We start from the raw sequence: 25,298 nt of genomic DNA, 5'->3' as shown, positions 1-25,298 counted from the left end.
CAATATTAAAACAATAGTGATTAATGCAGTTGCTTAGATAAAAATAAGATAAGTATGCGGCTATTAAAAATGTTAAAAACGTGGATAAGCATTCCACCAACTCTTCTAATTAAACATACCTAAGTAGTCTGTATTTACAGCTCCTCACATCAGAGAAATGTTATGCTGCATTGAAAGATGCAAAATGAAAAACCATTCAGTGGAATTTACCTTGCAGAAGCGTTCCTTCTTGTTGCAAATCAGATGCTCCGGCAAGTGAATTAGGACTATTATCTCCATTTTGATCATTCTTTTCATTTTCTGCCGAACAGCACAGATCTTTTTCTGCTAACCGAGAAGTCTCAGTTGTGCTCTGCACTCTCTCAATTACTTGCTTGAACACCTGAGCCATTTCTTTTAGTTTAAAGTGTACGGCAAACTCTAGAAGGGCCTGTTTATTCTCCGAATAATCCAGTGCACGCCAAGTCCAGACGTGATTACTGGTTTTTGCATGCTTCAGCTCCAGGTCTCCTGTGATCCAGTGATTGGCACAGCATTTATTAGTGGCATTCCACATTACTAATCGTGGTAGTTTTGTTACTTTATGCTCTAAAACTCTAATTTCTCCAAACGCTCGTTCCTTCCATTGCAAGATTGTCCTTTCAAAGCAATACAGCTTTGCTCTGTTAGAGAAGAGAACATTTTCTGCATCTAACCCTGCAGGTGGATGATTAACTGGTGGAGGGAATGGAAACATTGGTTTGTGTATAGTTTTACAATCTCCCCTATTATTCCCCTGTTGTCCTGTGGCATTTGCTAGGTCATTTGCACCTAGTTTGAATTGGAAATCACTACCTGCACCAAATGTAAAAATTGGGCAACAAATTGTAGAAGAAGCCATGGAAAGTGAGTGATTTATTGCTGTTAGGCTCTGAATATCTTCTCTTGTTCTACCATTATTAGCTTCTGCAAAACTACTGCTATTAGATTCAACAGTTTCAGAAATAAATATAGAATCTCCATTATGTGACAAATTTAGTGTTTCTATATTTGTCCATCTCTTTGTGCGAAGAGGAGGGTCCTCTTTATCACTTGTGCTATCTTCATGTTCCACATGACAATAGTTACTGGTGGCTGCTGAACTCTGGTGAACTTTAGATGGACCTTGGTTTCCAGAAATATGTGATACTTGTACATCGCTTTTATTATCAAAAACGAGAGGTTCTTTGCCTTCTTTATTTATATTATTACTAAATCTCTCCAAAGGATTTTCAAGTGTAGGTGTTGCATTATTAAGCTGCAAAAGGGGAACTGATCCTTTCTCAAGTACATCTGGTTGCATATTTAGGGGCAGTTCAAAGGCTGATACTTCCTCTTCTTTGCTGGTTTTGTCAACAACATCTACAGGTGCAACTTGAGTTTGCTGTTGACTGACTGAAGAGCGATCCTTGCTGAATCCTGCTGCAAAATCCACACAATCAGAGCTAGCAACTTCTGTCCTGTGAAATATTTCTGGTTCAGAAGTTAACATTTCCACTAGTGAAGTTTCTTTCTGTTTGCAGGTTTCAGCATCAATATGAGATGGTGTTTTATCAGAACCCTGTTGCTGACTTACTGCTGGTGCCAAATCCTCACAATTCAAACTGGATGAATGTGCTCTGTTAAGTTTAGATGGTTCAGCAGTTAATTGCAACACTGATGCTGGGATTTCATTCACTTTGATAACATTGGCTGGCGTAACAGTGCCCTGCTGCTGACTGACAGCTGGGGAGAGATTGCGAGTGAAACTGGCTATAAAAGCCAGAACATTAGAGTCAGTTGCATTTGTCCTGGAGAAAACAGGGGAGGTTTCAGTGCAACTAGCAAAAAGACTGAAAGGCTTTATGCTGTTCTGAGTAGGCAGCAAGTTTTGTGCAACTGGTATTGAGAAAGAGGAGGAACTGGAGGAAGAGGAAACCAATGACGATGAAGCAAATAAGGATGGAGCAGATTTGACAACACCTGAATCTATTAATTTAAAATCAGAGCTTGGTGAAGTTGATCCGCCCAAAGTCGATAACAATTGTTTTTCATTCAAATTTGGAATATCACTCCTGGATACTTGAGTAAATGTAAAGAGATCAGATACATCTCTTGCAACAACCGAAGCAGTGATAGGAGTTAAACTTTTCCAGTTTTTTAAAACAACTGGTTCAGCATTTATGGATATCTCTGAGGGTGACATTTCCTTTGCTTCAGTACCATTGTCTGGTGTATCAGTGCTCTGCTGCTGACCAACTGCTGAAGAGAGTATCTGACCAAAAACTGGTGTAAAATTGACAGAATTAGAGCCAGTTGAACATGTCCTGGAAAAAACAGGGGAGGTTTCCGCAGAACTAGCAAAAAAATTCAAAGACTTATTGCTGCTTTGAGATGTTAGAAAGCTTTGTTCGAAAGGTGTTGGGCTTGAGGTTGAGGAAACTGATGATGGTGAAGCAAATAAGATTGAAGCAGGCATGACAATACCTGGATCATCTAATTTAAAATCAGAGCTCGCTGTAGTCGATCTACTGGTAGTTGGCGAAAATGGTTTTTCATTCAAATTTGAAACATCACTCCTGGATACTGGGCCAAACTTAAAGGGCTTAAATATATCTCTTGCAACAACTGAGCCTGTGATAGAAGTTAAACTTTGTGGGTTTCTTGAGGATTCACTTGATCCAGTTGCTGATTTTGTGTTGGGGATAAGGTTGGACAAAAGTTCCGATTTTTCAGTTCCAGGGTTGAGAAAGGAAAATAATGGTGCCGACTTGGCTTGATCACTCGAGACTACTGAAGTGCCAAACTTAAAAGGTTCTGGTGAGCTTTCTTGTGAACTTGGTTCTGTCACATACCTAGAGCGAAAAGTGGATGCTGTTCCAATTGAATCTGAAAGCATTTTGCTGTTGTAAGTGGATGACGTGTGGCAGTTTGCGTGGCCATTTTGATGGTTCGTATGTTTACCAGGTGAATCACATGTTGTTTTATTGTGAAGCACAGAAGTTAAACTACTGATTGAATTACTTGTAGCGGAGCGTGGATTAATCTTCTCAAACAAAAAACTTTGTGATTTTGGCAGTGGTTGCTGATTTCCTGTTTTGGTGGCTAAGGTATTTCCAAATGTAAAGACACTGGATAACATGGACGACAGTGAACTTCCAGAAGTGATTGTGGGGTTAACTAGTTTTGCACTAAAATCTGAAGTACTGGAATTATTTTGTGTGGATGATGAACCAGAGCACTTAGATATTGCAAAACCACTAACACTGGAGGTAAATGGCTTTTGCTGACATTCAGCTGTTTTGTCAAAGTCCGTCACTGTTGTACACGAGCTCAGAGTAGCTGAAAGAGATTCCGTGGCTGTTGCTAGGCTTCCAACAACGCTTGTGTTGCTCAAGATGGTTTGAGATCGAATTGATGAAGGAATAGGATCATGTTTTTGCTTTTTATCTTTTACATTAAGCAACTTTTCAAAACTATTGGATAGCAACATCTCCGAGTTTGAGACTGATGGGATACTGTTAACAGATCCTGAACTAGGATGCAAATGGAACGCTAATTTGCCTGAACTGTTGCCACGAAATTTCTTTTTTACTTTTTTAATGGATTGACCAAAACTAAACAGTTTAGCTTGGGGCTGCTGTAAGGAATCAGATGTTTTGAGTAGCTCTGTAGAGAGTGAGGACACTGAAGGCACTGGGTCATTTTCATTATCAGAATATTCTTCGGTCACAAAGCAGTTCCAGTCTTTTCTATAGGACCGATAGTGTTTGTAGCGTAGTTCCTATAACAACACCAGAAATAAATGGTTGAAATGTGCCATTTTCCTTTTTAAAGCATCTAAGCTATTTTCTTTAATCATTTTGTGTGGTAGCTAGTTCCGCATTCTACCCACACAGAGTGGGTGAAGAAATTTCTCCTTCTTTCCCTATTGGAAAGGCCAGAATTTTGCACTCCCCAACTGGTGGGTTTTTAGGCAGGGGTCGGGGGAAGTGTGAAATTGAAGGGATAGGATTCCCTCCAGGTTTCCGCCCTTCCTGACCACAGAGTGATTTTACACTGGGACGGGCAAGGCCTTGGACGGGAAGTCTGTCCTTGCTCCAAATGAGGCCCTTAAGTGGCCACTTAGGGGTAATTTTCCATCCAGTCTCAATTTTTAGGCAGGTGGGAGGGTTGAAATTCTGTGGGGGAACCCCGAAAAAGAACAAAGTTACATCTCAGGCAGTAAGGGGGAGGGGGATGTGTTCATCAGAAGGCCTTATTAAGCTGGGTGTCCGTCCCCCCCCCCCCCCCCCCCCCCCCCCCACCCCCCGGCCCCATTAAGGTCCGGCGGCCTCCAGACTTGGGAACTCAAGATCTGCAGGAAGTGAGACCCCGTCATCTGAATAATTCAGGCCTAAGACTGGATCAGATGCACCTGAGGATACTGAGGAACATAAGGGTGAGGAACATAAGAGGAACAGAGACACTGGCTATAATTTTCCACCTCTCCTTAAACACAGGGGTGGTGCCAGAGGACTGGCAAATTGCAACTGTTCAATAAAAAGATTGCAGAGATAAGCTCAGCAGGCCATTTAGTTTAACCTTGGCGTTGGGAGAGCTTCTAAAAACTGTAATCCAGGACAAAGCTAACAGTCATTTGGACAAATGTGGACAAAATTAAGGAATGCCAGGACTGATCCATTAAAGGCAAATCATGTTTAACTAACTTGATTGAGTTTTTGATGAGGTAACAGCAAGGGTTGATGAGGGTAATGCAGTTGACGTAGTGTACATGGACTTCCCAAAGGCAAGTGCCACACACGGGTTTATCAGCTCATGGAATAAAAAGGCGAGTGGCAACATGGATGTCAAGTTGGCTGAGTGACAAGAAACAGATAATAGCAGTAAATTATGTTTTTCAGACTGTAGGAAGGTACATAGCGATGTTTCTCAGGGGGCGGTAACTAGGACCATTGCTTTTCTTGATCAATGTTAATGCCTTCGACTTGGGAGTGTAAGGCACCATTTTAAAATTTGCAGATGACACAAAACTTAGAAGTATTGTGAACTGTGAGGAGGATAGAGATACAGGACATGGCTGCTGGAATGGGTGAACATGTGGCAGATTAAATTTAATGCACAGAAGTGTGAAGTGATTAATTTTGGTAGGAAGAATTAGGAGAGGCAATATAAAATAAAGGATATAATTCTAAAATGGGTGCAGGAGCAGCAGAACCTGGGGATATTTGTGCACAAATCATTGAAGGTTAATAAGTCATATGGAACCTGGGCTTTATAACTAGAGGCACACAGTACAAAAACAAGGAAGTTTTGGTGAAGCTTTATAAAACACTGATTCAGCCTTAAACGGAGCATTGTGTCCAATGTTGGACACCACATTTTAGAAAAGATGTGAAGGCTTTAGAGAGGATGCAGAAAAGATTCATGGGCTGGCAAGGACACAATGGGCCAAATGGCCTCCATCATTGCTGTAAACTTTCTATGATTCTATGATCTGTACTGTTATTTTAAATGATTTGTTCACCAATATCCTTGGATTTCTTTGCTCTTTTATCCTAGTCAGTTTCTTATTTTCTACGATAGAGGTGATGATTCGAATTTACCTACCATAATGCAGTGTTAACGATAATTTGCCACCTAACTTCCCTGTGTGCAAGTTTTCTAATGTCTTATTGTATTATGTAGGCAATCTACCTAGGTGTTAGTTATAACCCCCAATTTAGTTTAATTTGCAAATTATGATATTGAGTTATTTATTCTAAAAGTCAAAATTAAATGTAAATTATGAATAATAATGGTCCCAGCACTGATCTTTGTGGAACGCCACTTTCTATATTCCTCCAAGGTGAATAACTATCCTTCACTCTTTACGTTCTGCTTATTATCTTTTAGTCAATGTGCTTTTCAGCTTTTCTTCCCTTGAATCCATATTCCCTAATCTTTGTCATGAAGATATCATCTGGTACCTGACTGAAGGCCTTTTTGAAGTCCAATATTATGATGTCTACTGCAATACCCATCGATTCTGTGTTACTTCTTCAAAGGGTGCTGTCAGTTTAATTAAGCATGACTTAACCGATCAGAATCCATGCTAATTTAAAAAAAATACTTTCTGTCTCTAGTTGCACATATCAATTATTTTGGTATTCGTTGATGTAAATCCTGTTTGAATGCTTGCTGTGTACCAATTGGCTGTTACATTTCCTATCTTAAAATGTGACAACAACAACTGCTACTTCCATTTATATAATGTCTTTCAAATGAGGGAACTCCATAGTTTAGGTCATAGGCAGCTGAAGGCACAATCACAAGAACTAAGGATGAGCTCAAGTTTCTCCTCCAAATTAACTTAATTGGCTGTGAAACACTTTTGAAATGACCTGGAGACATGAAAGTGTTACATTAAGGCATTATGCTATTTCTTTCTGAAGTCAATTTCATAATTAGCTTAAACTTCTATACCTGAGGCCTTCCAGCAGAAAATAGAAAAGATTAAGTTTCTGAGTTGTCAGGGACTGGTGTTAGGTGATACAAAAACAAAAACAAAAATTGCTGGAAAAACTCAGCGGGTCTGACAGCATCTGTAGGGAGGAAGTCAGAGTTAATGTTTTGAGTCCTTATGACTCTTCATCAGAACTGGTGTTAGGTAGTTGATGAAGATGTCACTGCTGTAAAAATCCAAACTGTAGCAGCTTAATGTAACAGATCATGTAATAATCCAAACTGTAGTAACTTACCTCTAGGCTCATGTCCTGATATTCGTCTTTTGCAGAAATACACCAAAGATGATCACGATGGCCAAATTCAAATACAGTTTCCGGCTGAAAGATGTTTGTTTAATTAAAAAAAAGTTTTGAAATTTACTTTTAAAATTATTGCTCTGCATTAGAGAAAAATTGCAAATTATTGCATGTAATCTTGGTTGTGTACATTTAAGAATTTGTCAAACTGCTGAAACTAACTTACAGAAAACTTTGCTTCTATAAAATCCTTAGGCTGTTTCCACATGTTCAAAGTAGCTTTAAATCGGTAACTATCTGTGCATGGTTTACTTGCAGTATTGTCAGGATCTGTGGAAAAAAAAAATCAACAAATACAATCTATTATTCTCACCATTCACTGGCAGTTTACTATCAGACAGAAACGTACTGTAAGATCCTGTACATTGGCTGCACCTGTGAGTTTTATTTCTAACTAATAATATTTTTAGCTACATCTCCAGTCTTGCTGGTCATAAGCCTTTGCGTGAAAACGTAACCTATATATTCAATTTAAGGTAAAGGAAACCAATTTTAATAAGGATATTTCAAGTACAACTTCAACCCTTATTCACTTTTGAGCTTCCTTAACAGCTAGAGAGAATTTCAAGCAGCCACTGAAAGCCCATAACTACTGAACCATGCCAACAGATTTAAGTGTGCTCTGTTTTAGCAGGCTTAGGTTTACCATGGAGGCAGTGACATAGACCATGCTAATATGGTGCCATCTGCTGTAACCTGCCCTGCAACCAGCTTCAGCTACATGGATTACATTACTAATGAATCAAGTTCATTATTACCCTCAACATCGACATCTCTGAGACCTTCTAAACTGCCACAGGCCATATCTACAAAATCCAGTCAGTCCAGAGGCTGACTGGATCAATCACTGGCGCTCTGTGTACTGGAGTAAATACACATATTACTTTGTTGACCAGAAACCATATTTAATTTCACGCTTGACAAGGAAAAGAAAAAATCTGAATGACCAGGACATTGCAACTCTTCCAACTGGCAGGGTTCTCCAAGATCCAGGGAATCTCTGATCACACCATATTGTCACAAGAACATGGGGATAATAAATCACATAGATGTTCACTCTTCTGATGTCCAGCTCAATATCATGTAGATCAATACCTGTTTTTTCAGCTGGAAGCCACAATTTTCTCATTTTAAGAATACCATCTATGCCTGGGCCACTTATGAGGAGCTGGATCTGTACTCCTAGGATACAAAGGCCACCTCCTGCAGGCCTTTGCAAGACCTTGCAAAGACCCACAGCCAGAATATCCATGCGAACCTCTTCTATGGTGATCACAGAACCAATACTGGCATCTTGAAATAGCATTTCAGATGTATTAGGTCAGAACTTCCAAGTTGAAGGCAATTAAAGTGTTAACAGCAGCTTCCATAACTAGGCAGCATCAATATCAGGGAAACATGCTGGGATTCTGAAGGGAAGTGAGGTCAGGAAGGACTAAGAGAAACTGAAGAGAGAGGTCATAGAACTGTAACATAAACTCCAAGAGTTAAATCTTGAGAATGATAGAAAATATTTCATCAGCATTAATGGACCTATTGGAGTTATGTGGGTCATAATGACAAAACAGAATGGCACAACGCATTTTTATTTGTGATAGTCAAATCTAGCTCTCCATTTTTGTGATGGTCAACTGATGAAAAATTGGTTTCAAGGTGTTCCATATGGCACAATCATGCAATATATTAAACAGAGGAACAAATATCAAAGAAGAAAACCACTGTTAGTACATCAATTTTTTCATGTGTAACTTTTTTTTGGTGACTTTGGTTCATTTTCTATTTTGAGTACTCAGTGCCAGCATCACCCACGCACAAATCAGGAATAAAATGGTTATAATCAGAGTAAAGATCTCTTCCGCATCCCAAAAAATGTGCTTTAACTACAACCTCAGAAGAGATGACAATTCTTCCATCTCCCAGCCATCTTGTGGTTTCTCTGACTGATGATATCCAATTAGTGCCATTCGCTACTGAACTGAGAAAGATGTGCTATGCTTTCTGTTCCCTTGGTTTGGACAGAGGCTGCCAATTCATATGGAATGCTTGCAGACAGAAGACTTGCAAACCATCAGTCAGGACTAGATTCAAATCCTAGTCTCAGAGATGAAAGAACAGGCCTTTTAATGCAGAATCAAGAATTAGAACCATATACAATTTTTTTAAAAACTGAAAGCTTACCCAAGGTGCTAGTGGGTTTTACTGTATCTTTGGTCAACTGGAGTGCAGAGATACTATCCATCACTGGTTTTATAAGAAAATGGTGTGGTTGCAGACAAGTCAATTCATCATGCTTCTCTAAAGTAGGGAGGACGATAGCAAGGTTGCTCTTTACCCTTTGGGGAACAAAGTACAAGTATAGCTACAATAGGCAAGATACAGTATTGTAATAAACAGCTGCAAAATTAACTAAAAGCTAAGTTGTACAACGTCACTGTTCTAATAATTATAAGCTAACTTAAAAACGTTATGTAAAGAAACCACCCCATAAAAGTACCATTAGACTTTAAAGCTGGGAACACTCAGTTCTCCTTCTAAATGTTCAAAATCCAGAATAATTCAGTTTTATTATTGCTCTTTGGGGCATAAAGGCAATGGACTATTCTGAAAATATAGCCTAAAAGGATAAAAGGGTATACTGTAATGAAGTTTAAAACTCTGCTAGTGATGCAACTACCAGCCTAAATTAGATTTTTAAAAAAAGATATTCATAGTACCAGCTTTAATACTGAGTGTGGTATGGAAACAATGCAAGAAAAGCAAAGAGGCTTTTTTCAAAATATCCTTTCATGGGATGTTGGCTTCACTGGCAAAGCCAGCATTTGTTGCCCATCCCTAATTGCTACAACTGAGTGGCTTGCTAAGTTCACTGCGGGTCAAGTGCCAAATGTCAGCCAGACCAGGTAAGGACAGCAAACTTCCTTCCCAAAAAGACATTAGTGAACCAGATGAGTCTTTACAACAACCAATGACAGCTTTGTGGCACCATTACTGCGACTAGTTTTCAATTCCTGATTTATTAGTTGAATTTCAATTTCACCTGCTGTCACGGTAGATTTGAACTCATGTCTCTGGAATTATTAGCCTGGGCTCCTGGATTACTAGTCTGAGCCATTACAACTACACCATATCTCCCAGGGTAACCAATCTCACAGGATTGGAAAGTAAGCATTTCAAGGGGATCATTTAGGATCTACAAGATTACTGGATTTTAATTGATCCGAATCAAATACAAAGAATCCTGCATGCTATATTACTTCTGCATTTATTAATTCATTAGTGCATTATTCCTATAGCTATGTATAAATTTATATGAATAATTATGCAATGACAGCATGGTTTTCCTTTAGGTAGATGATGCTTTTCTAAGTTGGACAGGGGAGTGAGAATTTTATACAGGTAAGTAAAATGATGGCATAGCATCTAATTGGTAATATAATAAGCTCCTCTTTACATATCACAATATTTTAAATAGTTTTATTTAATGGTTTAAATTTTTATTCTTAGAATATTGCAATCACACTCTTTACAGAATCACACTTGGTTGTCACCCTGTGATGACCTAGCAGCACTTAAGTATTTGTTGGTTGAATCAAGTAATTATAGCAATAAATTGAATTTATACAGTGCCTTTGATGTAGTAAAATATCTCAAGGTGTTTCATAGAAGTGTAATCACACAAAGGATTGAAAGGAGACATTAGAACAGGAGAAGTGAGTTTTAAGGCGTGTCTTAAAGGAGAACGAGTTGGAGAGGTTTAGGAAAGGAATTCCAAGGCTTAGGATCTAGACAACTGAAGGTATAACCACCTTAAAGGATAAAGGAGTATGATAAAGTGTGATAAAGGAGTACACCAGAATTAAAGAACGTAGAGTTTGCAGAGGGTTGTAGGACTGGAGGGGGTTACAGATATAAAAATAAAGTCTTCTTAATGTCAAGAGCGCAGTATCAAAAAGGTAAATGCCATAAAAAAAATCTCCAAACCAAATACAATGTAATTTTTTTTAAAGTTACCTTTCATTTAAGTCACAAGCCACCTGTAAATGAAACAAGCACTGCATTAGAAATAATGGTATAATAGCTTTTACAATCTATGCCTAATACCTTTGTTATATACATGCTGCAAAATTTCATAACCCAGTTCTCTTAATTGCAGAGATCAGTCCTGCAATCCTTCTCAAACCTGCTTTCAGGGTTTGCTTATTTCCCTGATGCCTCCGAGACCAAAACAGTATTCAAGGTTCAACTCAGCATAACAGTCTGAGGCTTCAATTTTTTTGATCTCATTATTTGATTTGCTTTTTCACTTGGTGTGCTGCAGTTAGTGAACATAATGAGTTGAGCCTAATACTACTTTCAAATCTCTTTCAGCATCTCTCTCCCAGCTAGTTCAATTCAAATTGCTTTTCAACATGTATGACATTGTAATTACTTGTATTGAGTTGCATCTGCCTCAGTTCTGTCCATGTCCAAATATTACGTTTCTGCTGTAATTCCATGGCAATTTCATCAAATTCTATGACACTCCTTCCACCATGCCCCAACCCCCGTCATCCCCTGCTCCTTTAGCACCATCCACAAATGGGGACAAAAACACTGCAAAATGGGTAACTCAGAGACAATCAATGTTTAAGAAATGATTCCTGAGGCACTCCACTCAGTGATGTCACTTCCTCTGCAAACACTTCTGTAAACCTCATCCAGCCCAATCACACCTAAACAAACTATCCTTTCCTCTAATTCTGGCCTCTTGTGTCTATCACCATCCAGGTGTCTCATATTAGCATCTCTGCCTGCAGTGGCCTAGGCCCCATGTTCTGTGCTGCTCCATCACCCCACGATACTTTAAGGCCTTCTTCACTGCCCATTCTGTGGCCAAATTTTTGTTCAGCTCTCCTAACATTTCTTCCTTTGCTTCAGCATCCATTTTTTGATTATGCCTCTGTGAAATGCCGTGAAACAATTTAAAACATTAAAAGGTGCTATAAAATGCAACTTTTAATTGTTGTTAAAATGCACTAATATCTTTTAAAAGGAAAATGGGTACTGATGGACGGCTGCATGCAAAAAGAATCCAACGATGGATATTGGGGCTCTCATAAGATCTCTAATCAGCTTTCATCTTTTGCTTACAACTACGACAGATTTATTATGTAGATTGTGAAACAGGGTTATCATTGTGTAATTTGGATTACATTGCCTCTCTTCATTCTTCCTACCAAAATGCATCACTTCACACTTCTCCATTTAATGAAACATGGAACGGCTAACAGCTCAGGAGGCAGCCATTTGGAATGTCAAGTTCTTGTTGGTTCTCTGCAAGAGAAACTTAGCTTGTCCAACTCCTTTTCTTTTTGTCTTTTTCCTTTCAGGCGCTTATCAAATTCTTTCCAGAAAGTCATGATTGACTCTGCCTCCACCAAATGCTCAGGTCGTACATTCTAGATCGTAACCACTCACTGCTTAAAAAGGTTTTCCACGTTGCCTTTTGTTCTTTATCCAATCATTTTAAATTGATGTTCTCTAGTTCTTGACCCTTCACCAATGGGTACCGTTTCTCCCTCTATACTCTGCCTACACCCCTCATAATTTTAAATACTTCTAACAAATTTCTTCTCAACATTCTCTTCTCCTCCGATCTGTTCACCTAACTGAGATCCCTCATGTCTGGAACCATTCTCATAAATCTTTTCTGGACCCTCTCTAAAGCCTTCTGTTACAGACGGCGGGGAGGAAAGATAAACTGAAACACCCAATTCCCTTTCCTTCTGTCATAATCAGTGTGGTGTGTTTTTGAAAAGGTATTTGTGTGTGATTCTAAACCCCCATTAGTGTGTAGTCAATTTAAGTGTATCATCAGCAGACTCTCGTGGATTTAAACAAAAAGGATTATTTATTTGCACTCACTCAAAGATCTAATCACTATGTCAGTCACACACCACATACTCAAGAAAGATATAAGTATTAAGCCAAAAGAATAATGATCAGTTCATATGTCTTTGCGAGTCCAGTGAAGAAGGCTTTGTCTCACTCTGGAATTGTAGTTCAGATCACTGGAGTCAGATATCAGGGTTACTGCAGAATTCCTTCGAAGAGAATAATGTTTAGTAGGTAATGAAGACAGGCATTCGTGGCTGTTGTATCAGGAGGTCCAATTTCTTTACAGGTGAACTCAGAGGCTTGGAATCAGACTAGGAGGCTTTAAAAAAAACTTTCAAGCCTCTCAGTTCTTAAAAGGCAATGGTGGCACAGTGTTTCTCTGCAGCTGTTGTCTTGTCAGTGTTATTCTGCAGACTGCCCGCAGGTCTCTTCTGAGTTTCAGGATAAAAAGATTTCAGTGTCAGCGAACCAGTTTCAGTTACATGGTTAACGGCCATTAATATACAATAGAAGATAGATGGTGGTCTTTCGCACTTAACTTGTGGATAATTGGCCTCATCAGCTTTCCTCTGTTACAAATCTGGAGACATAGAGTCTAGCAGTCCACTGACTCTGTGTTTTGGAGTAAGCTTCGGACAATGACAGGCATGAATTCTACAAAGGAAGCACATCTAGGCATGTCCGATCAAGGGGGACATCCCCCACCCAGTATGATTCAATTTGGAACTTTCCGGAAGCTTGATAGTCTGGGCTGAATTTGCAAAGGTCATCTGACTGCCTTGGCAGCCATCTTAACATTTCATCAGTGTTCATTTTTAAATAAATAAAGGCAGTTCCAGAAGCTTCCATACAAGCATAGGCCGTGCTTAAAGCTATGAAGTTGACATGCCTTTTACTGGGCATGACACTTCAATCCTTCTTAAAGTGTGGTGCCCAGAACTGGACATGACATTCCAGTTGAGGTGGAACCATCATTTTATAAAGATTCATCATAACTTCCTTGCTTTTGTACACTTAAGTATAAAGCTTGAGATCTCTTATGGCTTTTTTTAAGCCCATCTACCTTCAATGATCGCTTGAAAAGTCACCCCCCACGGGTTTTATCATTTCACCAGACTATGCCCTCCTGAAGTATGTTACTATCACCATCGGTGTTTACATATACAAACTTTGAAATTGTTCTATGGCCAGAATTTTACACTGGCTCTGCGGGTGTGTGCCCGACCTGACAGCACATGAAATTGCGCGAGATGACGTCGGGTGCGTGTCCCAACGCCATCACGCACTTGCACGATACTTCACTCAGCGGGCATGCATGGCAGTTGAAAGTGTGCCCGCTGACAATTAAGCCCATTAGGGAAGCAATTGAAATCGATTTTACGTGGCCCGTCCACTTTTACGGTCGGCGGACGGGCCAATTGGCCAGGTAGCCTTTACATTTTCACTGGAACCTCATCCAAGGGCAGGATGAAATGTCCAGGATGAAATACAATAATTAATGATATCTGGGGACTGATGTTTTTTTTAGGGTTCTGCTGTCAGGTGCTTGAATGTGCTGCATAGGCCACAGTTTGGTGTATTCTTTTCTTGCCATTTATTCTGTCCAGGTCTGCAACTGTCTGAGGCAGCTCTGCAGCAGTTGTCTGCCTTCAGCCAGCTCAATAGAGGCACCCACCCGCATCCTCACTTTGTTGGCGCCTGCCCTCTTCCCACCATCCCTGGCAGCGCTGAGGTTTTCTCAGCGCATGTTTCACGCTGGCTGGCCACTAATTGGCCGGCCAGCGTGAAATTGAGCTCAGGAGCTGATCATGGATGGAAGCACATTTCGCATCCACTTTTGGGCCCATCAATCAGGCGCACCTGACAAATGTAAGAATCAGGCCCAGCGAAGGTCATAGAGTCATAGAGGTCTACAGCACAGGAAAAGGCCCTTTGGCCCATCGAGTCTGCACCAGTCAAACAGGTACCTAACTATTCTAATCCCATTTTCCAGCACTAGGCCAATAGCCTTGTACGCAAGCTAACATCCAAATACTTCTAAAATGTTATGAGGGTTTCTGCCTCTACCACCCTTTCAGGCAGTGAGTTCCAGATTCCCACTGGGTGAAAAAAATCATCCTCACATCACCTCTAAACCTCTTGTCCCCTTACCTTAAATCTAAGCCCCCTGGTTATTGATCCCTCTACCATGGGGAAAAGTTCCTTCCTGTCTACACTATCTATGCCCCTCATAATTTTATACACATCTATCATGTCCCTCCTCAATCTCCTCTGCTCCAGGGAAACTAATACCAGTCCTCATAACTAAAACTCTCCCAGGCAACATCCTGGTAAATCTCTTCTGCACTCTCTCTAGTGCAATCACATCCTTCTTATAATGCGGATTCCAGAACTGCACACAATACTCTAGCTGTGGCCTAACCAGCGTTTTATACAGTTCCAGCATAACCTCCCTGCTCTTATATTCACTGCCTCGGCTAATAAAGGCAAGCATCCCATATGTCTTCTTAACCACCTTATTTACCTGTCCTGCTACCTTAAGGGACCGGTGGATATGTACACAAAGATCCCTCTGATCCTCAGTACTTCCCAGGGTCCTACCATTCATCGTGTATTCCTGTGCCTTGTTTGTCCTGCCCAAGTGCATCACCTCACACTTAACCAGATTAAATTCCATTTGCCACTGATCAGCCTATTTGGCCAGCCCATCTATATCCTCCTGTAATCTAAGACTATCCTCCTCACTATTTACCACCCTACCAATTTTCATGTCATCCGTGAACTTACTGATCAACTCTCCTACATTCAAATCTAAATTGTTTATATACATCACTAACAGCAAGGGCCCCAACACTGATCTCTGTGGAACCCCACTGGACACAGGCATCCAGTCACAAAAACATCTCTCAACCTTCTGCTTCCCGCCACTCAGCCAATTCTGGATCCAATTTGCCAAAATGCCTTGGATCCCATGGGCTCTTACCTTCGTTATCAGTCTCCCATGCGGTTCCTTATCAAAAGCTTTGCTGAAGTCACTAATATATATCAAAAAAGAAATGGTCACACTATCAACCCCTGGGGAACACCACTGTGTATTTCCCGCCAGCTGAAAAATGTTCACCATTACTTTCTACTTCCTGCTCCTTAGCCAATTCAATACCAACACTGCTACTGTTCACTTTAATTTTATGTGTTTACATTTTGCTAACAATTCTATTATATTCTATTATGTATCTTTACTGAACACCTTTTGAAAGTCCATGGGCCAGATTTTCCCCTAACAATGCTGAGCAAACCTGCATCAAGGTCCAAACTAGAGGCATGGGAGCCCACAAATGTGTACTTATCAGGCTATTCAGGATGGGCAGGAAATGTGGTCGGCCACAACTCATCGCTCACATAAAGCAACATTGGGAACAGTATTTGAAAGGCTGCTGCAAATGCAATTTTCCTTGACATTGGTATCTTGGTCAAGCCTGGTGGGTTCCTTAAGCCTATGTGAACCACGCCAGATAAGTCAGTTCATGGATCTTGGGGAAGCCTTCTGTGAAGTCAGGGACATTTTGGCAGGTAAGTCTAAAAGCTCTTGTCAACTTCAAATGCCATAAATAGATGCTGTATGATAAGTTAAATATGTTTTTAATGCAGTGATTAATCATAGTGTTCTGGCCTTAAAAGGCAATTCACCATTAAATTGACCAGCATTGTGTAAGTGTGCATGTGTATTGGAGTACTTTATCTACTGGATAAACTAATCCAATGCATTCATGAAATTGTAGTGTTTAATGATTTAGTATTGAACAATGTGCATTGATTTGAACAGGGAGTGGTTTGGAACCTGGGTAATAAGAAAAAAATGAGAGAGGTATTTTTACATCATCTGGATGGTAGAGACTTCTTATAAAGAGGTCTAAGGTTTTTTTTCATGGAGGTTCATGAGATTGTAGGATTGTAGGTGTTGTGGTTTGAATTGGTTGGGTTGGGTGGGGGGATTGGGGTGGATGTGTTGATGTGGAGTGGGATTTTAAGTTTTAGGTGGGTGATGATGTTTGGGGGGTATATGAATGGGGGGTGTTTTAAGGGGACTGGGTGTTTATGTGGTTGTTGGGGTTGAATGTGGTTTAAAAAATTTGGGTTGATTGTTAAATTGACAGATTGATGTGAATGTGTTTACAGGGTGGTATCTTTTATTATGAATGTGGGTATTATGCATCCACTAAAATGAATATATTTATTTTTTGGGTTGAGATGGTGTAATGTGGGTATATTCCAAATACTGAACATTAGTTTCAATGATGAAGATGCAGATTACCTTGTAAGTTTATGAGGGGGGATGGTTAAGTTTTAAATTGTTTTGATGGGGTTCATGTTGTGCCATTAGGAGTGTGTAGTTGGTAGGGATTTGGTATAGGTGTTACAAAGGGATGGGAGGGTGGTTGTTGTTGGGTTCTGGGGGATTTTGGATGTGATGTTTGGGTGGGGTGTTTGTTGTGGTATGTGTGGTGGTGGGTTTTTGGGTTTTGGGGGTATTGTGGGGGTTTGGAATTTATAGTGGGCTAGGGGGGAGTTTGTTACAACTTTTAATGTAGGCTCTATGGTGGAAGTTGGGGTTAGTTGGGGAGTGGGTGGGTTGGAAGGTGGTTGGGGTGGGGGGAGTGGTTTTGGTGGTTGGGAGTTTTGGGGTGGGGTTTTTTCAAGGAGGTTTTGGGGTGATGGTTTTTTGTTTTTGTTATTGTGGTTGTTTGGGTGGATGGTGGGTGGTGGTGTTGGCATTTACATTTGGCTCTTAAGGTTTTGGGTGGGAAATAAATGTGTTAGGCATTTTGGGGGCATGCCATTAATTAATTTTTTAAAAATGATTTTTTTTTTTTTCATGAGTTTCAAAGGTTTGTTGTGTTGATTTATTTTCATCGTTTTGAAGTCAATAAAAAGTTAGTAGGCATGAGGGGGGTATAATTTCTTTATTGTTTTTGTAAGTGGAAAGTTAATTAAGTATTGTGATTTATTTTCTCTTGGTTTTTTGTTCACTGATTTTATGTGCTAGTTTGCTGCATTTATCTGTTTTCCCTTAACAATTGGGTTTTGTTGTGAAAATTCAACTTTGTGGGGTTTTTTGTGGTTTGTCAAAATTGTCCTGTTGTCCCAGTTTGAAGAAATTGGTTTTTTTATGAGTAATTTGCAGATGATTTTTGAAGTGATTTGGCAGGTTACTGAGTTGTTACAGTTGTAAAATAATCAATTGTTCCAGAAGTTACCCCACCTGGTTAATGTTTTGTTTTTGGGTTGTTTGGTTTTACAGGAAGATGGCATTAAGGGTTACATGTTGGTTGTAAATGTTATTTTTCAGGTAATGTTCTATTGTTTCCTTCAGTGGTTGTGTTTCCTTAATACAATTTAAGTTCGGCCCTCTTCTCACCTTTTTGTTTTTCAATCTCGTCAATAGCATCAATTTTCTGTTCGTTACCTCCTGTTATTCTGTTCGAATTATTTTAACAGTTTCTTTCTCAAGGTCTTTCATATGTTTGTTAAGATTGTCAGCAAATGCTCTTTGTGTTAGCACTGTGTTATTTTGTTTTTACAACTGGATTTTTAGTTTATGATAGTTAATAAAATGGATCTGGTAATTTTCAAAGTGGTAGTCAGGTATGACATTTTAGTTAGGAATTTAATCTCGTAGTATTAGGTTAATTAGGAAGTTGTTAGCACTTAATTTGGCTTTGCCGGGTTCAGTTTATTTGGATTGTGGAACTTTGAGGAAGAACATTCACCAAACAACTAGCATTTCATACCTCATTATCTGATGGGGTGTCCTCAATTTCAATTTTTAGTCTGTTATTCAGCTGCCTCAGTTCTCTCAGGTTGTTGAAGTACTCAAGCTGCGAAAAGTGCAGATGCATGTTTCCATTTTACAGGTACAGAATACAACTTTAACGCTGAAAAAAGAGGCATGTCTAAGCTTTTCGTCTCGCACTCATCAGGACACTCACAAGAATACCAATATAAGGGGGAAAACATCAATTTATACTGTATATGAAGAGAATGCTGATTGGTTGGCAAGTGGCATTGCCATGGAGAATGCACCACTGATGGTGACTGACAGTTAACTACCAAGCATTGTTTGAAATTTAAACCAGGCAGCTTGACCCCAGCCAATGCCACTTGCCAACCAATCACATTCTCTTCACATACAGTATAAATTGTTGTTTTCCCCCTTATACTGGTATTCTTGTGAGTGTCCTGATGAGCGCAAGACAAAAAGCTTAGACATGTTTCTTTTTTCAGCAATACAACTCTAATGATTTAGTTAATGGTAATTAAATTAGCTAGTCACAATCTGAAAATTTTGCAATACTGTCCTTCCATTCAATAGCACACATCAATTAGCAACGTGTAACTATACATTTATTGTGCATGCCATTGGCCACTTGCAATGATCTTCCCTATAAAAAAAAACTTATATTTATATAGTGCTTTTCACAACGAACAGATGTCTGAAAGCACTTTACAGACAATGAAGTACTTGTGTAGTGCAATCGCTGTTGTAATGTAGGAAAGGCGACAGCCAAATTACATGCAGCAAAGCCCCACAAAATGGAATGTGATAATGGCCAGATAATCTGTTTTTTCTGTGTGATGTTGATTGATGAGTAAGTATTGGCCAGGACATAATCCCATGGTTCTTCTTCGAAATAGGATGACATATTTTACATCCACCCAAGCAGGAAGATAAGGCCTTGGTTTAACATCTCACCTGAAAGATGGCACCTCTGCCATTGCAGTACTCCCGCAGTACTGCACTAGAGTGTCAGCCTTGATTTGTGTGCTTAAACCCTGGATTGGGACTTGAACACGGAACTGTATGACTCAGCTTTGAGAATGCTGCCTATTGAGCATAGCTAACACAAGCCTCAACACAAGCCTCAATAATGAAATGTAAAAGTCATTATCGCTTGAACATATGACCTGGAACTGGGCATATTGCCTCTTCAGCTTGTTAGATCTGGGCTGATCTGTATCTTAACTCCATTTACCTGCCTTGGTTGATAAACCTTAATATACTTTCCCAACAAAAATCTATTACTCTCAGATTTGAAATATTCAATTGACTTAACTGTGCAATAATTTTTTTAAGGGAAAAAGTTCCAGATTTCTACCACCCTTTGCACGAAAAAATGCTTTCTGACATCACCCATAAATGAAAAAATATTGGCACAAATCAAGAAAAACCTAAAGATATTTTAACAATACATAAAGAGCAAGAAGATAACTAAGGAAAGAGGAGGATCAATTAGAAACCAAAAAGGTAACTTGTGTGTGGAGGTGCAAGGCAAGGGCATGGTTCTTAATGAACACTTTGCATCCATTTTCACAAAAGAGAGATGAAGCAGATATTGTAGTTAAGGAATAGAAATGTGACATGTTGGGATAAGCATGTTGAAGGTGGAAACGTGTTCAGCATCTTTGAAAATGGATAAACCACCAGGCTCAGATGAAACATAAACAAAAATACCATAGAACCATAGAAAAGTTACAGCACAGAAGGAGGCCATTTGGCCCATCTTGTCCATGCCAGCCTGAGGACACCCAGGTGCCCTTTCTAATCCCACCTTCCTGCACCCAGCCCATAGCCCTGCAGCTTACAGCACTTTTAGGTGCAGATCCAGGTACTTTTTAAAAGAGTTTAAAGTTTCTGCCTCTACCACCAACTTGGGCAGCGAATTCCAGACACCCAATACCCTCTGTGTAAAAAAAGTTCTTCCTCATGTCCCCCCTACACCTTCTGTCACTTATCTTGAATCCCTGTCCCCGGGTTCTAGAATTCTCCACCCTGTCCACTATATCTATTCCCTCATAATTTTGTACACCTCAATCAAGTCACCTCTTAGCCTTCTTTGTTCTAAGTAAAATAACCCCAACCTATCCAATCTCTCCTATAGCTACACTTTTCTAACCCTGGCAACATTCTTGTAAACCTCCTCTGCACTCTCTCCAGAGCTAATACATCCTTCCTGTAATGTGGTGACCAGAACTGCACACAATACTCCAGTTGTGGCCTCACCAGTGTTTTATACAATTCCAACATTATATCCTTACTTTTATATTCTATACCTCTGCCAATGAAGAAGAGCCTTCTGTACAACCTTGTCTACTTGAACCGTTGCCTTCAGGGACCTGTGTACTTGAATGCCAAGATCTCTCACTTCATCTACCCCTTTTAGTATATTCCTCTTATTTTGTAATCCCTGTAACTGTTTGACCTCACTAAATGTATGACCTCACACATCTCTATGTTAAAATCCATCTGCCACTTTACTGCCCACTCCACCAACCCATCTATATCGTTTTGGTGGTTATGTCTATCCTCTACACTATCCACTACTCAGCCAATCTTTGTGTCATCTGCAAATTTCCCAACCGTGTCCCCCACGTTCACATCCAAATCGTTAATATATAACACAAACAGCAAGGGTCCCAACACCGAGCCCTGTGGGACACCACTTGAGACAACTTTCCGTTCGCAAGGGCATCCATCAACCATTACCCTTTGTTTCCTGTTACAAAGTCAACCTTTTATCCAGTTTACCACATTACCCTGAATCCCATGGGCTTTTACTTTCCTGACCAATCTGCCATGTGGGACCTTGTCAACTGCCTTGCTAAAATCCATGTGCACAACATCCACTGCACTACCTTCATCAACCCTTCTTGTCACTTCCTCAAAAAATTCAATCAAATTTGTGAGGCAAGACCTTCCTTTAACAAATCCATGCTGACCATCCCTGACTAGTCCATGCCTTTCCACATGACAGTTAATCCTATCTCTCAGGATTGATTCTACTAACTCGCTCACCACTGAGCAAATAGAAAATATTTTTCCTTAATTCTGATGAAGAGTCATACGGACTCGAACCGTTAACTGTGTTCCTCTCCGCAGACGCTGTCAGACCTGCTGAGTTTTTCCAGCTATTTTTGTTTTTGTTTCGTATTTCCAGCATCCACAGTTTTTTGCTTTTATCTCAGATGAAACATATCCCAGGCTACTAAGGGAAGCTAGCTAAGAAATAGCATAGGGTCTAACCATAACTTTTCAATCCTCTCTGGCTATAGCCATGGTGCCAGAGGATCACAGGACTGCTGAAGTTCCATAGTTGTTTAAAAATAGAGGAAGGGATTGCTTGGCTAAGAACAGGCCAGTCCGCCTAATCTTAGTGATGGGCAAATTATTGGAAAAATTCTAAGACACGGTATAAATCATCATTTAGAGAAGCATGGATTAATCAAGGACTGTCAGCATGGATTTGTTAAGATTTTTGAGGAAGCTACAAGCAGTTTTGCTGAGGGTTGTGTGTTTGATGTAGTCTATATGGATTTTAGCAAGACTTTAGACAAGGCCCCACATGGCAGATTGCTCAGAAAATAAAAGCTCCTGGGATCCAAAGAAAAGTGGCAATTTGGATCCAAAATTGGCTGAGTGGCAGGAAGCAAAGAGTATGGTCAAAAGGTTGCCTGAGGAGTTGTTTCCAGTGGGATTCCAGAAGGTTCAGCACTGAGTCCCTTGCTATTTGTGGTAGATGTCAATGATTGAGGCTTAAATGTGGGAGGCCTGATTTAGAAGATAGCAAATGACATGAAAATTGGCCAAATGGTAAATAATGAAGAGAAATGCTGGAGAGTGGTCAAGTGAGCAGAAAAGTGGAAAATGGAATTCAATCCCAAGAAGTGTGAGGAAGTGCATTTGGGGAGAACAAACAATGCAATGGAATACACAATAAATAGTAGGATTCTGAAAATTGTTGAGGAACTATGGAGTACATGTTCATAGATCCCTGAAGGTAGCAGGTCAGGTAGATAAGGTCATTAAAAAGGCATTCAAGATGCTTTACTTTTATACTTTACTCTTCAGCCAATAAAGGAAAAAATTAGCTAGTCCCAATCAGTGAAAATTCTGCAAAACTTCTTTCCTTTCACTAGCAATTGTATGTTTGCTCAAACTGCATAAAACACTAACTAAACCACAGCTAGAGTATTGCGTACTAATCTGGTTACCGCACTATAGGAAAAATGTGATCGCATTACAGAGGATATGAGGCAGATTTACGAGGACGTTGCCAGGAATGGAGAATTTTAGCTTTGAGGAAAGATTGGGTAGTCTGGGGTTATTTTCTTTGGAACAGAGGCGGCTGAGGAAGATTCAACCCAGGTGTATAAAATTATGATAGACCCAGACAGTGTGGCTAAGAAGGATTTATTACCATGAGCAAATAAATCGATAACCAGCCGTCACTGATATAAAGTTAATTGGTGGAAGGATTAGGCGGCAGTTGAGGATATTGGTGGTCTGGAACTGAATGCCTAAAAAGGGGGCTAGAGTCAGAAACCATCACCACATTTAAAAAATCTTGATGTCCACTCGAAACACCCTAACCTACAGGGCTAGGGACCAAGAGCTGAAAAGTGAGATTAGAATGGATAGCTCATTTTCATGGGCACTATAGGCCAAATTACCTCATTCTATGCCGAGGATTTTCCCACGAATGGCCTAACTCTAATTCTAAAGTTATGCCTCCTTGCTCTGGACTGCCCCAGTCGAGGTAATTGGGTAGATTGAAAGAAACTATAAAATTCATTAAACATCTTAAACAGCAGACACTATCACCCTCTAATCTTATTTACTGGAGGGGAGAGAAGCCTAGTGTATGCAACCTGAGAATGTAACCCCGGTGGTTCGCCAGGACGGTGTCTCTGCGTTTACCTTTTCCTCCTGGTAGATCATGTCAACCAGATTGACAGCGTGGAAGACCCCGCGATGATCCTCGGACACGCACTGGCCGCACGCCAGCTGTTTGCAGACCTTGCAGAAAAGCTGCAGCTTCCTGTGCGGGTGGCGCTGGCAGAGCTCGCGCTCCCCGGGACTGGGAGCGGGAGCCCCGGGACACCGCGCGCCGCCGCCACTCTCCTCCTCCTGCTGCTCCTCCAGCCCGGTTCCTACCATCTGCTGCTGCGATCGGAAAAGTTTCACCACCTCGGCCAAGGTGGTGTTTCCGGGCAAATTGACGGCTCCCTCGGCGATGAAGTTGTTCTTCCTGCAAAGGGGACATTCCAGCTGACTGTTCCTCCAGATGTTGTTGTTGTTGCTGCTGCTGTAGCCCAGGCCGTAGGAGAAGGATTTGGTGACACACTCCAAGATGCATTTCTTGCAGAAATTGTGCGAGCAGACGGGCAGGGTGGTGGGATTCTCGAACACCGACAAACAAACCGCACAGGTCAGGCTGGCCTCCATTTCGGCTAAAGGAAAACCCACCAACCCCCTCCCCTCTCTCTTCCCCCAACACACAACCAGCCCAGGTTTACGGTTTTGTTTTTCCTGACAAAAAGTGTTACACAGAAAACCAGGGATTGAAAGTGAAACTCTTCCGAGCGTTGTTACAACACGCCTCCAGGAAGTCCTGCCTTCAACATGCCTCTTGTCACTCACCATGTCACAAAGCAAAGACAGGAAATGCATCTGCAAAGAGGCTCAAAGCTTTGCCTGTGGGGCCGTGCTCAATGTGCTTCAAAGTCGTGCCTTTAGTGAACTGTGTACAAACTCAACGTCCTACAATAGGCGCTAAATACCGTGGATTGTGGAAACCTAAAATAAAAACAAAAACTGCTGGAAATACTCAGCTGGCCAGGCAGCAGCAGTGAAGAGGGAAAACAAGAGTTAGGTTTCAGGTCTGTGACCTTTTAATCTGAGCTGTGAAAAGTTAGAAATGGTTTTGAGCAAATGAAAGGAGGGGACAAGAAAAACACAATAAAAGGCCAGTGATAAGGCCAAGGGAAGGATAGATTAAATGGTAAAAGATTTCATGGTACAAAATGAAAGGGAGTGATAATTGGCATCATAAACTCTACTTTTTTTGTGTCTTTTTCCTGTTTGTTTTTTTTGTTTCTTAATCCCTTTACTTTGGATTAGGACAGCTGCTATTTTGTCATTCACACCTTATCCAGACACACCTTTTGTTTGCTTACCTATCGTATTACACTTTAACAAACAATTTTTTTCTTTCAGATGTGAAGGATCACAAGCTTCAACAGCTTCAGATCCTTCTTCTCCTTCACTTCCCCCTCAGCTCATCCCTTCTTCCAATCTCACCCCTTTCTGTGTATTGATAATACCCTCCAACCTTCCTCTCTCTAACCTTGAATGATCTGTCCTTAGCAAAGGCTTCAGCTACATCCGTTATGCGGCACCTCGATGAATTTCAAGCATGGCATGACACATCTTCTAGTGTTGCTTTCATCTTTGTGCCAATTCTTTAACCAGGAGCCTTCCCCTGGCACAGTGAACCCTTTTAACCATCTTCAGTATTCTCCCTCTACTTGAACCCCTCCCTCTGGCTTCTTACCCTCCCTAGAACTTTTCATTTAGATCTGACAGTGACAATGAATTTCTCTATTCCCCTCACTCATTGTAACCTGTTTCCCTCTGAACTTGCTGCACTCCATTCTCCCAGGTCCATTGTCCAGGTCTCCCAGCAAACATTGTCGTAAAACCTGCTGACAAGGATGGTGCTGTTGTTGTCTGGCACACTGACCTCTACCTATGACAGTTCATCCTACCTCCTCATTGTCTCCAGA

The 25,298-nt window shown here is 40.5% G+C and overlaps 1 protein-coding gene across 1 annotated transcript in view; it reads right to left on the bottom strand.

Annotated features, from left to right (window-relative positions):
- The window catches only part of LOC121279367, a 39,575-nt gene extending 15,492 nt beyond the window's left edge, over positions 1–24,083 (bottom strand). The window contains exons 1-7 of the mRNA XM_041190564.1: positions 23,431–24,083; positions 18,467–18,553; positions 10,812–10,834; positions 8,979–9,133; positions 6,967–7,070; positions 6,738–6,821; positions 211–3,781 (exon numbers count right to left, since the gene is read on the bottom strand). Coding sequence (XP_041046498.1) covers positions 211–3,781; positions 6,738–6,821; positions 6,967–7,070; positions 8,979–9,133; positions 10,812–10,834; positions 18,467–18,553; positions 23,431–23,958 — 4,552 coding nt within the window. The 5' untranslated portion in view covers positions 23,959–24,083. The remainder of the gene's footprint in view (positions 1–210; positions 3,782–6,737; positions 6,822–6,966; positions 7,071–8,978; positions 9,134–10,811; positions 10,835–18,466; positions 18,554–23,430) is intronic.
- Positions 24,084–25,298: the final 1,215 nt, after the last annotated feature.

This window comes from Carcharodon carcharias, chromosome 1 (genome assembly GCF_017639515.1).
Source record: "Carcharodon carcharias isolate sCarCar2 chromosome 1, sCarCar2.pri, whole genome shotgun sequence".
Lineage (NCBI taxonomy): Eukaryota > Metazoa > Chordata > Chondrichthyes > Lamniformes > Lamnidae > Carcharodon > Carcharodon carcharias.
Note: the sequence above shows the minus strand (reverse complement) of the source record. Positions and strands in the feature narration are given on the sequence as shown.